The following is a 13,587-nucleotide window of genomic DNA, read 5'->3' on the forward strand; positions in this document are numbered from 1 at the left end:
CAGCTTAGAAACTTTACCCTTTCAGAATAGAGTAATACTTTAAAAAGGGTGGGCACACCAGATTTCCTGGTTGTGTGTTCTGCGTTGTTTTTTCCTTTTCTTTAGTGGTATTGGGCATTATACTTCAGGGCATTTTACCACTGAGCCACATCCCCATCCCTTTTTTTGTTTCAATTTTGAGACAGGGTCTCAGTTGCTTAGTGCTGAGGCTGGGATCGACCTTGCTACTCCTCTGCCACAGACTCCAGAGTCATTGGGATTACAAGCATCGCCAAACCAGGCATCAGATGCTGTTGATGGAACAACTGGGTAAGTCGTATTATAAAACTTTAAAAATTCATATTATTTTGATACCTCAACATCTCCCATCAGGCTGTGAGCACCCATCCCAAGTCATAGAGTGTATCCATGTGATAAGGCTGGCCCCTGCCACAAACTCCCCTGTCCACCTCTCCTGTGACATTCAACCCACCAGGAAAAACTCTTCCATCTTTTTACTTGCAATACACCCGGCTACCCCACTACCACTAGCTCCACAAATGCATTTTCCACGGACCTATCCGTTCTCAGATCCTTACCTGCTTTGCTTATTGTCAATCACCAACACCTCCTCTCCTCTAGTCTTCTCCCATGTTGTCCCTCTGGTGTGCTATGACCTAGGGGTCATATTATAGGACCTGTGAGTATCATAAACCTTTCCCTTCTTTTCTGTCTGAATGTTAATTGCAGAATAAGTGGTCCTAGAAGACCCAACAAGGACCTCCTCTCTGCCCCCACAGAATATCATTACTTCACTCTGATACAAAATTCTTGTGCTCAGAGCTGTGAACTGATAAATATTTTGTTGCTCCTTTAAAAATTTTTGAACCTAGGGGCACTTTACTGCTAAGCTATTTGCTGAACTACTTCCCCAGCCATTTTTTATTTTGAAACAGGATCTTGCTAAATTTCTAGGCTAGCCTCCAATCTGTGATTCTCCTGCCTGAACCTCTCAAGTCAATGGGGTTACAGATGTGCTCCACCAGCACCAGCCTTTGTTGCTCTTCAAAATACTGGGCCGCAGCTTTGCCATCAGTCTTGTGAGCTTCAGTACGTTGAGTCAGAGTCAAGATAGAATGCACACTGGGATTACCATTGGGGAGAAAACTTTCATGAAAGGTGGAAAGTACTAAAAATACTAAAAAATAAGAGAATGAAATAGCATGAGAGCAGGTATTTAGGCTGGGACCTTGGCCACTGAAGATTTTGTACTCAAAATTCAATTTTTAAAAGTTTTTTGAAATACTGAATGACATTTCTAGGAGAAAGAAGATATTGAGAAACAGTTTCCAATGGGGCAAAAAGGAACAAGGAATTAGGGCCTTCATGTCCATTCACTGCTCCAACATGTTTATTAAGTACTCACCAGACTTCAAGCACTATTGCAGGTGCCTGGGACACACCAGAAAGCAAGAGAGACAATGACTCCCGCTCTCACAGGATTTTGCTTTGTCTTAGTTCATGTTGCTAAAACAAAATGTAATAGGCCAGATGGCTTAAAAAATAAGAACTTACTTATCATGGTCTAGAGGCTGGAAGTCCAAGAAGAAACACCAACCATTTTGGTTTCTGGTGAGTTCCCTTAGGTAGTCAACTCTCTGTTACTACACAAAAATTCCTGAGATTATCAACTTACAAAGAGGAAATGTTTATTTTGGCTCATAGTTTTGGAGACTTCAGTCCATGATTGATCAGCCCCACTGCTTTCGGAAGGGAGCATGTGGTACAGTGAATCTGCTACAGCAATATAGTGTGTGTGTGTGTGTGTGTGTGTGAGAGAGAGAGAGAGAGAGAGAGAGAGAGAGAGAGAGAGAGAGAGAGAGACAGATCAGGCCCTGCAGCATCCCATCTGTCACTCTAACCTCTATTCTGTATTGGTGTGTTTGTGTGATCAAAATTGCTACAGTGTGTCAGCACCTCTACTGTGCTTCACTGGTCCCTAGTGTGCACTGCACATAGCAGGTGTAATCTCTGTCACATTTGTTTCCTACTGTGAATGCTTGTGAAAGTGCAGGCAGTGCTGAGGAATGTTGGTTTCACCCACTGTCACACAGGGTCTCTTTCACTATATCTGTAGGCTGTGCTGTGGTGAAACTGTCACATGCAGCATCACACTTCAACGCTATTTTGGACACTTGGAACATGGAGTACCTGAAACATTTCTGTGTTTCCAGGTGTGATATAGTGTGCTAGCAAAACTCATTTACACTGAGTGGTTTGTTGCTGTGTCACTGTCATACACCTACCCCTAGGACCAGACCGCAGTTGCCTTTTTTATTAATACCTACACAAGAAATACGGGAGAAGGGCTAAGGTGTTGAAAAGCTTCACAGATGCACCCAACCAACCCAGAAAGTGGATTAGTAGAAATTGAGCTGACATGACTACTAAGTTGCACAAGTATATTTTGGATCTACATGCCTTAAGAATAACCTTTTTGTGTTGGTACCACGAATAGAACTAGTGGCACTTAACCACTGAACCACATCCCAAGCACTATTTATTTTTTAATTTTGAGATGGGGCCTTGCTAAGTTGCTGAGACTGCCTTTGAACTTGTGATCCTCCTGCTTCAGCCTCCTAAACTGCTGGGATTACAGGCTTATGCCACCATGCCCAACAAGAACACATTTTTGATAAAATTGATATAATTGAGCAGTGGGTACATAATTTATGATACCTCAGATATTTGTTGAAAAAGTTATAAGGAAAAAGGAGCATTATGTTTTAGAAATGTTCTCTGAATGGGTTAGGCATTGGATCATAACACGTTGGGAGTATAATAATGCAGTGATGTGCATGGTGAATAGTAAAATAATAATAGGCATGAAATAATCAATACTGATGGGATTTGGGAGAAGGGTATATAAACTGCATGTCACACACCTTCCCATGGGTACATACTTGGAAATATCCATTTTAAAGCATAGAGTGTCACTGAATCAATTTTGTGCAAAGAGGGAATGGGTTGAAAAGAACAGGGCAGGCTCAGCATGGTGGTACATGCCTATAATCCCAATGACTTGGAGGTTGAGGCAGGAGGATCATGGTTCAAAGCCAACCTCAGTAACTTAATGTTACCATACCACCAAGTAAAAAATAAAAAGGGCTGGAGATGTGGCTCATTTGCTAAGTGCCACTGGGTTCAATCCTTTTCCCAATAAATAAATAGGGAGGAAACTTTTGGTTTTAAGTGTGTTTCAAACACAAATTGTATACATTAAATATGCAGAATTTGGGGCTGTGGTTGTGGCTCAGTGGTAGAGCACTTACCTGGCATGTGTGAGGCATTGAGTTTGATCCTCAGCACCACATAAAAGTGAATAAAATAAAGGTATCATGTCTTGCTACAACCAAAAAACTTTTTAAAATAAATATACAGATTTACTGTGAAAAATTTAAACTTCAATAAAGCTATTTTATTGTTTACTTATGTTTGACATGGGGTATCACTGTTGTCACAGCTGCCTCCAACTCCTGGGCTCAAGTGATTCTCCTGCTTAAACCTTTCACATGTTGGAAATAGAGACATGTACCAACATGCCTGACAATAAAGCTATTTTAAAAAACAAAAGGTACACATACCAAAAACTCTGACTTCGTAATTGGTCTGTCATATGCTCTTGACACTATTTTTGAGTATCCTCTCAGTGTGGTATAAATATAACACAGTGATGTGCTACTGCACATCTTTTCCCCGTCCCATGTAAAGCAACCTCAGCTTGGCAACTTGGGAATGGTGGGAATATTCACAGCAAGGAAACTGACAAACACTAAAACAGAAGTTTATCTGTTTCATTGAATGGGTAGACTTAAGAACACTTTGAAGAATATGTTAATAATGCAGATTAGGCTTGAAAATGGTTTGGACTGTCACAATATAAATGGTACAGAAGAGTTGTTGAGAGCCACAGCCGAAGCGGCCCCAGCAAACTTCCAGCTGATTGGCTCACCACAGAGGAGCCAATCAGCTGGAAGTTTGCTGGGGCCGCTTTGGTGCAAAAAATATTGTTCTAAGATTTAAAGATGATCTTCATTCAGCAAAAAAGTCACTCATGGGACTGACTGAAGACCAAATGAAGTTACAACACGTCTTTTCTATACATATTTATTTTCAATGAAAAGAAGAATATGAATCAATATCCATTAAAAGTAGACTAAGGGTATTAACAAAGATTTTTAAGAAAAAAGGATATAAAGGTGGCAAATAATAGGTGAAAAAAGCTGTTCAACATTACAAAACATCACAGAAGTGCAATTACAACCACAGAGAAATGACATTATAGACTTATTTGCATGGCTAAAATTTAAAACACCAACCCTACCAAGCAGAAGCTTGTCAGGGATGAAGAATGTTCACACACTGCTGTTGGGATCACAATGGACACAACCCGATTAGGTTACAGTTTGCCATGTTTTTTGGTTTGTTTGTTAAGTGAAACATTCACTTGAAGTTATTGGCAAAAGAGAAATGTATTTCCTTATTAAAAATTTATACCTATGTTCTTTGCAACTTTGTGAATACCCCAAATTGGAAAAAAAAATTACCTACCCCTTAACAGATCAATAAACAAATAGTGGCATGTCCATAGAACAGAATACTATGTAGCAATACAAAGGGTGTCAACATCAATAAAGCTAAAAGTAATTATACAGCATGAAAAAATATAAGAAAAAACAAATAATTTGATTCTTCTCATGTAAAACTGTTAAAAAAATGCAAACTGATTCATAGTGAAAGAAAGTAAATCACTGGACACCTGAAGGCCTGAGGAAGGCAGGGAGATTATATGAGACAATTCTGGAAACGTTCATTATTCAGATCAGGAATACTTCATGAGCTTGTGTGTGTGATAAACTGGTTCAGATTATGTGTCTTAAATGTATACTGGTTATTGCAGGTCAACTGTGCCTCAGTGTGTGTGTGTGTGTGTGTGTGTGTGTGTGTGTAGATAAAGAGTAAAAGTCACCCAAGTTTTTGGAAACAAGGCATGCCAACCACTTGTTCACTCCAGTACCTCCTTCCTTGTGCCTAGAGAAGGGCAGCCTTAAACTGGGCAGGAGAAAATGGTGAGCAATGAAAGCTATTCTGAGACAGGAGCAGTTGCAGTTGCCGGGCCAAAAAAGAGGGTAGGGGGAACAGCCTTTACCGCTCAGACAGGAACTTCCTATCTCCCCGACTCCACTGCATGTAGGAACTTTCTCCAATCCCTTGCTTTTTTTTGGCCTCCTCCTGCTTTTTTTTTTTTTCTTCTTTTCCCCATTTAGACTTAGGTGAACAGCCCAGAAAAATGATGGGAACTTGACAAGAGCATGAGTATCTACCGATAATGATCCTGACCACAGTGGAACACAAGATTTGGAAGTAGCATGATCTGTTAGTCCTAGGATCTGGGGTGCACTTTTACAAGTAACACGTTCTGTCTGCCAGCCCTCCACTCCACTGATCACTCCATGTACTTCTGTTCCAAGTGGTGTTCGTACCTGGTTCCTGCACTCTTGTATCAGTGATGCTGACCTATGGCATCATGGATGTCAGACTGCATGACTATAGAACCCGATGAAGTTTCCTTCAACAATACTGAGTTTTATGGGAAGTTATGTGGGAATAATGAAATAAATTCAGAGTATTTATGAACATGGCCATAACAACTGACGCCTCTTTAAGGTGATCTCTGATCTAAAACAAAAACAAATTCAGAGGCATTGAGGCTCCAAACTAGGACCCCAAAGCCCTGCTCCAATGGGGGTCTTGGGTTAATTCATGTTAAACAAAACAGAAAGAGAACCATTCTCTGCCATTAAGTTCTTTACTGAGACACAAAATGAAGAGGTCCTATAAAAGCTGTCCATCTTTTAATACAGACAGGACCCATCCATATTCTACCCACCCAAGGCTGTGAACAGAACCCCCTGATTAAAAGTAGATCAAACAAAAGGCCTTTATTAGCCCACAAATCAGAGCAATGTTCAACAGGAAGCTACTGGTTAGTAACTTGAAATCTGTAATCATCAAATACAAGTGTCACATGAGGCCAAGAATTCAATGAAGACTTCCCAAGCCTCCAGCTGAGCCTGGGCTGGGTCCCCTTAGCCAGAACACAGACACACAATAGTAAGAAAAATACTCTCATGGATCAGGTTATTGGAGATTTCCTCTAGAGAATGGGGAGAACACAGGCATCCGAGTCTGTGTGTGCTGAGGTGCTTGGGGCTAGATGGGAGACAACCTCTGTGAGAATGTGGCTGTGATTCAACTTTGGTGAGGGCAGCAGTCTAAAATGTTCAGAGCAGCTCCCATCCTCCTCACAAGTGCCGCAACTCACAGGGTCCTTCAGCCCTCTGGAAGCGTGCAAATACGTGTGGTGACCTCTTTATAAAAGCTCTCTAGTGCTGTCACAGTGAGCAAAGACAGCATATTCCTTTGCAGGTTTAAGGCCTTTCTTGCATGGGCTTTCAGAAACTAAGCAACAGGAGACCTTGGGCTGAGGGATTCCCCATATCTGCTGCCTCTGTGAGGCACTTCCATGGTGTGACATTTTTGGTGTTGAAAGAAGCTTGAGCGTTGGCTAAAAGATTTCCCACATTTGCTGCATTCATAAGGCCTTTCTCCAGTGTGAACTACCTGATGTTGAATTAAAACAGACTTCTGCCTAAAAGATTTCCCACACTGGTCACACTCATATGGTCTTTCTCCAGTATGGATTCTGCAGTGTTGAATAAGGCTAGTGCTCCGACTAAAGGTTTTTCCACATTCCCCACACTTATAAGGCCTTTCCCCAGTGTGAACTCTCTGGTGTTTAACCAGGGCAGCTCTTCGACTAAAAGATTTTGCACACTGGCCACACTCATAAGGTCTTGCTCTAGTGTGAACTCTCTGGTGTTCAACGAGGCTGTAGCTTTGCCTAAAGAACTTCCCACATTCAGCACACTCGTAAGGTCTTTCTCCAGTGTGAGTTCTCTGGTGTCGGTCAAGTTTGGATTTGTATCCAAAGGACTTGCCACATTCCCCACATTCATAAGGCCTTTCTCCAGTGTGAACTCTTTGATGTCTAATGAGTGTAGCTCTTTGGCTAAAAGATTTCCTACACTGGCCACACTCATAAATCTTTGTTGTAGTGTGAATTCTACGGTGTTCAATAAGGCTAAAGTTCTGTCTAAAGAATTTGCCACATTCCCTACATTCATAAGGCCTTTCTCCAGTGTGAATTCTCTGGTGTCTAATGAGGGTGGCTCTCTGACTAAAAGATTTTCCACATTCGCCACACTCATAAGGCCTCTCTCCAGTGTGGATTCTGCAGTGTTCAATAAGGTTGGAGCTTTGACTAAAGGATTTCCCACACTCCCCACACTTATATGGCCTTTCTCCAGTGTGAACTCTCTGATGTATGATGAGAGTAGCTTTCTGACTAAAGGATTTTTCACATTGGCTACACTCATAAGGCCGTGCTGCAGTGTGAATGCTTTGATGTTCAACGAGGCTAAAGCTCTGTCTAAAGAATTTCCCACATTGGCCACATTCATATGGCTTTTCTCCTGTATGAGTTCTCTGATGTCGAACAAGGTTAGATTTGCACCCAAAGGCTTTTCCACATTCATCACACTCATAAGGCCTTTCTCCAGTGTGAACTCTGCAGTGTTCAATGAGGTTTGAGCTTTGACTAAACGATTTTCCACATTCACCACACTTGTATGGTTTTTCTCCAGTATGAACTCTCTGGTGTGTAATAAGGGTGGCTTTTTGGCTAAAAGATTTTCCACATTCACTGCATTCATAAGGCCTTTCTCCAGCATGGACTCTCTGGAACGGAACAAGTGAGTATTTCTCTTGGAAGGCCGTTCCACATTTGCTAGCATCAAAACCCCCTTTTCCAGTGCAGACTCTTAGATGATGAATAAGTGTGTGTTTGTGGCTGGAAGTGTCTCTGCATGCTCCTGACTTACAATGATTTTTCCCACAGTGAAAGGCCTCCCCACACTCTCTGACTGTGTTTGGCTTCTCACCTTTGGGAATGGCCTGGGGCTGAAGAATGCCCCACTTATCAGGGAAGTCCTTTCCAGTCTTCCTACAGAGGAAAGGATTCCCTGACACATGGAATATGCAGCTCTTCACAAAAGAGGCACTGTTCACTTCTCTTTTTAATGCGTTCTCTGCACTTTGATGTTTCTGTTCCTGGTGAAGGTTTTCACAGGCCCCAGAAAAGTACAGTTTCTGTCCAGGTAGATCATCCAGATGCAAAATATTCTTCAGGACTAGTATACAAATGTCACAGGGGTGAGTCTTTTGGAAAGATGGACTTTGTTTTGGAGTCCTGATGTGTGATGCTTCTTCTGCAGAAACCCTTGGCCCAGGAGGTATCCTTTCATCCTCTGCTTCATGCCAATAAACTGAAAAGAGACATACTGATGAAATGCATGTGGACTGTGGTGACAGTGTATTAACCATGATTTAAGATTTTTTTTTTCTGTATGATTTTTTTGACATTTTTATAAAGTGCTGCTGGTCAGGGACACTGCCCTTCCCTATAGGGCTATCCAGTTCTTAACAGACAGCAAAGAGCTCAACTGAGTTAATGCAGTTAATACACTAGTTATTCAATCCAGAGCCCATCCTGCAGACCATGTTTCCCTGGCTTATACACCCCAGGAGAACAATCCTCAGCCCTAACTATCCTGGGACCAGGTACTGACAATTAAGGCCAGTTCCCTTTCCCAGAGCCCACTGAAATTATTCCAACGCACCCATATGAGATATTTCTATCCTTTATTGACTTTGCTACAAACCCAACAAAGGCTGTGCCCTAATATTCCCCTCTTGCTTTTGCCTCCTGACCACCTGTTGCTTACACACACTACCCTGCAAAGTGCAATGCACCTCTTTCTCTCAGAACTGTCATAAATTCCCCTTTCAATGGCATTTACTTCTCCCTATTGGCCCTCAGTCACCTCTTATAATTAAAATCCACAGGTACATATTAAGAAAATGGATGCAGCAAGCAGGGTGGCCTGGGCCCTACAGCAGAGGTTCTGCTGTGATTACTGCATGGTTAGGCCATGACCATGTGCTGAGTGAGCACTGCTGACCACTGCTGTGCTTATACTTTGACTGGAACCTGCGTGGGCTGGGTCTTCCTTTTCTTGCTTCAGTTTTTTCAACCTAAATTGTTGCAGACTGACCCACCCCACATTTAGCACAGGGGAGGTTTTTGTGTTCCCAGTGTACCTGGGCCTAAATGCTTTAATGCAACGGGTGTCTCCAGGCCAGTGTGTTCCTGGGCATCTTATGGTAAGAAGGTAATGGGCTCCTGGTGTAGTTCCAGGAAGTCAAAGGCCACTGACTAGCCTAGAAGGTGAGAAGCCTCCAGTGGAAACAAGGAAAGGCTTCCCTAAAGATCACCAAAAATGACTAGATGAGTCTGATTCACTGAGCAGACAGCAGATAGCAGGTCACCATGACTGATGGCAGCAATGGGCCCAAGGGGTGTTCCTCATTTATTGTACATCTTATTCTTTACCTTAGTAAAAGGTCAGTCTGGGCAAAAAAATTCCTAGTTGACACCCCACTAGAATCATGACTGAATGTCTATGGCCTAGGACACTGCATGCTTAGCGGGCAATCTGTTGATTGCCCAGGGCCATCCCTACATACCACCCACTGGGTGCAGGTGCAGGGACCCCTTCCTACCACATGATCCAGGAAGTGCAGATGCTCCAAAAGCAAATCCTGGGGTTGCTTTAACCTGGTGCTATTATGCCTCATGGAAGAAGGGTAGTTCCATGTTTGGAAACCTACAGCTCAGTGTCTAATGAAAACATGGAAAAGGGCAAGGAATATTTATTTCACCTCCTCCTAAGACACTTGAGAAAATTTCTCAGCTCATTAGATTATAAATCTTCTGGTTAGTGTGCTTGGGCACATTTAAGTGCTGCAACTTATTAACGTGGTAAGAATTTCCCTTCAAACTAAACAGTCAAAAAACAAAGAATTTGAAAAATACGCTAAGCTTCTATTGCTCTCCAGGATGTCAACTCAAGGTACTGTAAGGTCGATTAGAACACCCTAAGAGGGGAGACCTCCATTTTCAAGGTGCCATTCCTGCCAACAGAAACGTTTCAGATAAGTATCCCACCTGACCACAGCGGGGTGGCACAGTTGACCATGCTGCAGGCAGAGGCCATCCAGGGAGACGCTACTACCTGCAGAACCCAGGCTCCTTTCCACCTATTTGTCAGAAATGAAAACTATAAACCCAAAGCTTCAGGGAGCTAAAAGCCTAAAGAAGAAAATGAACAAAATATAAGAGAGAAAGGAAAAAGTCCATGAAAATAAGAAAAACCCAACCTGCTAGGGATAGGGAGAAGATAATAATTAAATAAATTATTAATGTGTAAGTTTATATTTTCAATTTAAAAAATTAACAAAATTAAAAAAAATTGCATTTGTCACAACCCTCCCCCCTTGCTAAAATGTGGGATCAGTCTGCAACAATTTATAAAATGTCAAAAAATCATACAGAAACAAAAATCTTGATAAATTATGATAATGTGCAAGTTTATATTTTCAATACAAATAGACAGCAGAAAAATTGCATTTTCACAAAATTAAAACCAAATTCCATAATTTTAACACAATTGTAAAGCCAAAACTTGCATATGAAAGAATGTAAACAAAAAGATGAGAGGACTGAAGGTATACCCTCAGTGATAGAGTGTTTGTCTAGCATGAATATGACCCTCCACTGGAAACAGGGAAAGGCTTCCCTAAAGATCACCAAAATGACTAGATGAGTCTGATCCACTGAGCAGACAGCAGATAGCAGGTCACCATGACTGATGGCAGCAATGGGCATCTTTATGGTAAGAATGTAATGGGCTCCTGGTGTAGTTTAATCCCCAGCACTGGGCTAGGGGGATGGATAAAGATTAGAAGGGTGTTGATGGGTATTTGTGCTTCTACAAATGATTCTAAATTAGCTTTAGTATTTATTAAAAGGTATCAATTTGACAAATTTCACAAATCAATCATTATTGGGGCTCAAATTATACTTGGAAATTGCCCTCAATTTAAATACTGTACTTTCTACAATCTTAATAAAAGTAACCAGATATAAAATAGGAAGATAGGTATATCTCATTTCAATTTTAGTATTGTATAAAACTTCCTGATTTAGTATCCACTACCTGAAAATATTCCATATTGGACGTAGATGCTCTAACATATAAATAAGTTTAAAGTAAATCTTTGACACAAACTAGCTTAGCAAAATGGTGTTCCAAAGGCCCTCCATGTAAAACAGTTAATATAGACTGGGGATGTTTCTCAATGGTAGTGTGATTGCTTAACTTCTGCAAGGCCCTGGGTTTAATCCTCAGCATCAACCTCCCCTACCTCCAAATAGCCCAAAGCCCAGAGTAAGTTAAAACTGGGTTTTCAAGGATTAAAAATTTACTATATAAAATCTAATTATCCATACTGCTTCTCTATTTGACAGTCCAATTGTGTCTGTTCCTAAACTTAAGGCTTCCAAATGATGAGTGTCTTTTGTAGGCTTATGAGATGACAACTTGCTGGGGTCCATGCCAGCTTCAGATTGTGGGTGTCCCAAAAGACCAACCTGCCCTGAGGGTTGGAACTTCCAGCCTCATCCTTATTCACTAGATTAGGGAGAGGGGGCTGCAGATTAAGCTAATCATCAATTGGCAATGAGTCGATCAACCAGGCTAGGTAGTGAGAATGCCATAAACACCCTACAGTGAGGATTCAGAGAATCTCTGAGCAGAACGGATAGTGGCATGCTAGAAAGGGCATGAATGTTCCCTCTGCTCATACCTTTTCCTGTGTATCTCTTCCATTTAGCTATTCCTGAGTTGTATTCTTCCAAAAGTATTTTTCTAAGTTGTGTGAGTTATTGTAGGAAAATCAAATCTGAGGGTGTATGTGAGACCCTTGAATTTATAATTGCCTAGGCAGAAATAAAGTAGCTTGGGCACCCCATTTGTGGCTGGCATATGAAGTGGGGCAGTCTTTTGGGACTGTACCTTTAACTGTTATTAACTCCCACTATAAAAGTCAGAATTGAATTGAAATGCAGATCCCCAGTTGGTGCCTGGAGAGTTGGAGTGCTGGTTGCAAGTTTAGTAAAAATACCCCAGACTCCAAAACCATTATCCCTTCTTGGTTAGACACAATGCCACCAGTCTCTATAAATAGGACAACTCATGTCCTCTAACAACACACCTATTGGACCTGCCAATTGGACCAGAGCACATTTTCAACACACTGTATACCTCCTAAAAGACACTACTGGAGAGCCCCACAAAAAATTCAGATTTTTGGCTAATGCCATATATAAAAAACAATTAGTGAAGCACTGCCCCTCAAGACTCTGTATCCTTCTATCTGTACTCCTCCTTTCTTTTCTTTTTTTTGTTTTTGTTTGGAAATGTGAATTCATTATAACACAATTGACACATTAGGCAACAATTTGAATTTTGTGTTTTCTTATGCACAATTTTTATCTGTGCAAAACACAAGATGAATGCAGAAAGCTGCACCCACCTGAAATGAGTCATGTGGTAATATACGAAAAGCACACAGCCATACATCTAAACATCTACCAACTACATCAGTTAACCACCCATGTTACGAACAAGACTCACCCTTACCCACCCAATTTAAGGTAACTTCCCTTCCACCATTTCACAGGAATACATAAGCTACAACTTTTCTGACACCCAGTCCTACCAGCAAATTTAGGTCTATTCCAAAGTAAATAAAGTTCCATATTTATGGTAATATCTGTGATTTCCTAACCATGTAATCCATTGTACTCCTCCTTTCTTATTCTCATAATTAAGTATTTCTATTCTGTTCAGGGCAACTTATGCCCTGCCTCCAAGACTTCTCTACTACCATTACCCCTAGGCTTCCTTAATGTCAAAATATCAAGAGGACTAATTGTAATGTGCATAATATACATTAGGTGTGGGCCAGTTCTGGAAACATGGCTGAGGGGCCTTGTAGAGGCACAAGTAATGCACAGAGATCAGGAAGATCGGGGTGGCCAGGAGCCAGCAATCACAAGTGAAATGGCAGGTGAAAAAAGTGTTGAGCATGAGACGAAAACAGAAATAGGGCGATGGCCACAAGCCTGTATTCCAGAACACTGCTAGTCACACTGCAGGTTCCGGCCTGACCTGAACCCAACTGCCACCATCAGGACAAAGACCTCTCTGAGACCATGTTGCCATGTCCACCTTGTCAAACAGCTAGGACTCTCCCCATCCCCTGGCTGCACAATTCCATGGAGAGTGTATGATCTAAGTGTCAATGAAAGAGGGACAGGTAAGTAATCAGAAGTGGCCCAGAGCACTCAACACACAAAAGATCATAAGAAAAAAAATTAGTATTACAAAAAGTCTGGAAGGAGGACCTGAGGACACAGTTCATGGTCCACATAAGCACTGATCATGACAATGCCTACAATTCCTGATAGAGACAGGATGAGAAAATCCTGGCTAGAAGGAGGCAGAGCTAGAGCAAAAGGTC

At 41.5% G+C, this 13,587-nt stretch overlaps 1 protein-coding gene across 5 annotated transcripts in view; it reads right to left on the reverse strand.

The window, feature by feature from the left end:
* Window positions 1–5,829: 5,829 nt before the first annotated feature.
* The window catches only part of LOC101957881 (uncharacterized), a 32,922-nt gene continuing 25,164 nt past the window's right edge, over window positions 5,830–13,587 (reverse strand). For all 5 annotated transcript variants that reach the window (XM_078032936.1, XM_078032934.1, XM_078032935.1 and 2 more), the window contains one exon: window positions 5,830–8,426. In XM_078032936.1, coding sequence (XP_077889062.1) covers window positions 6,502–8,426 — 1,925 coding nt within the window. In that variant the 3' untranslated portion in view covers window positions 5,830–6,501. The remainder of the gene's footprint in view (window positions 8,427–13,587) is intronic.

The sequence above is a fragment of the Ictidomys tridecemlineatus genome, chromosome 15, assembly GCF_052094955.1.
Source record: "Ictidomys tridecemlineatus isolate mIctTri1 chromosome 15, mIctTri1.hap1, whole genome shotgun sequence".
Lineage (NCBI taxonomy): Eukaryota > Metazoa > Chordata > Mammalia > Rodentia > Sciuridae > Ictidomys > Ictidomys tridecemlineatus.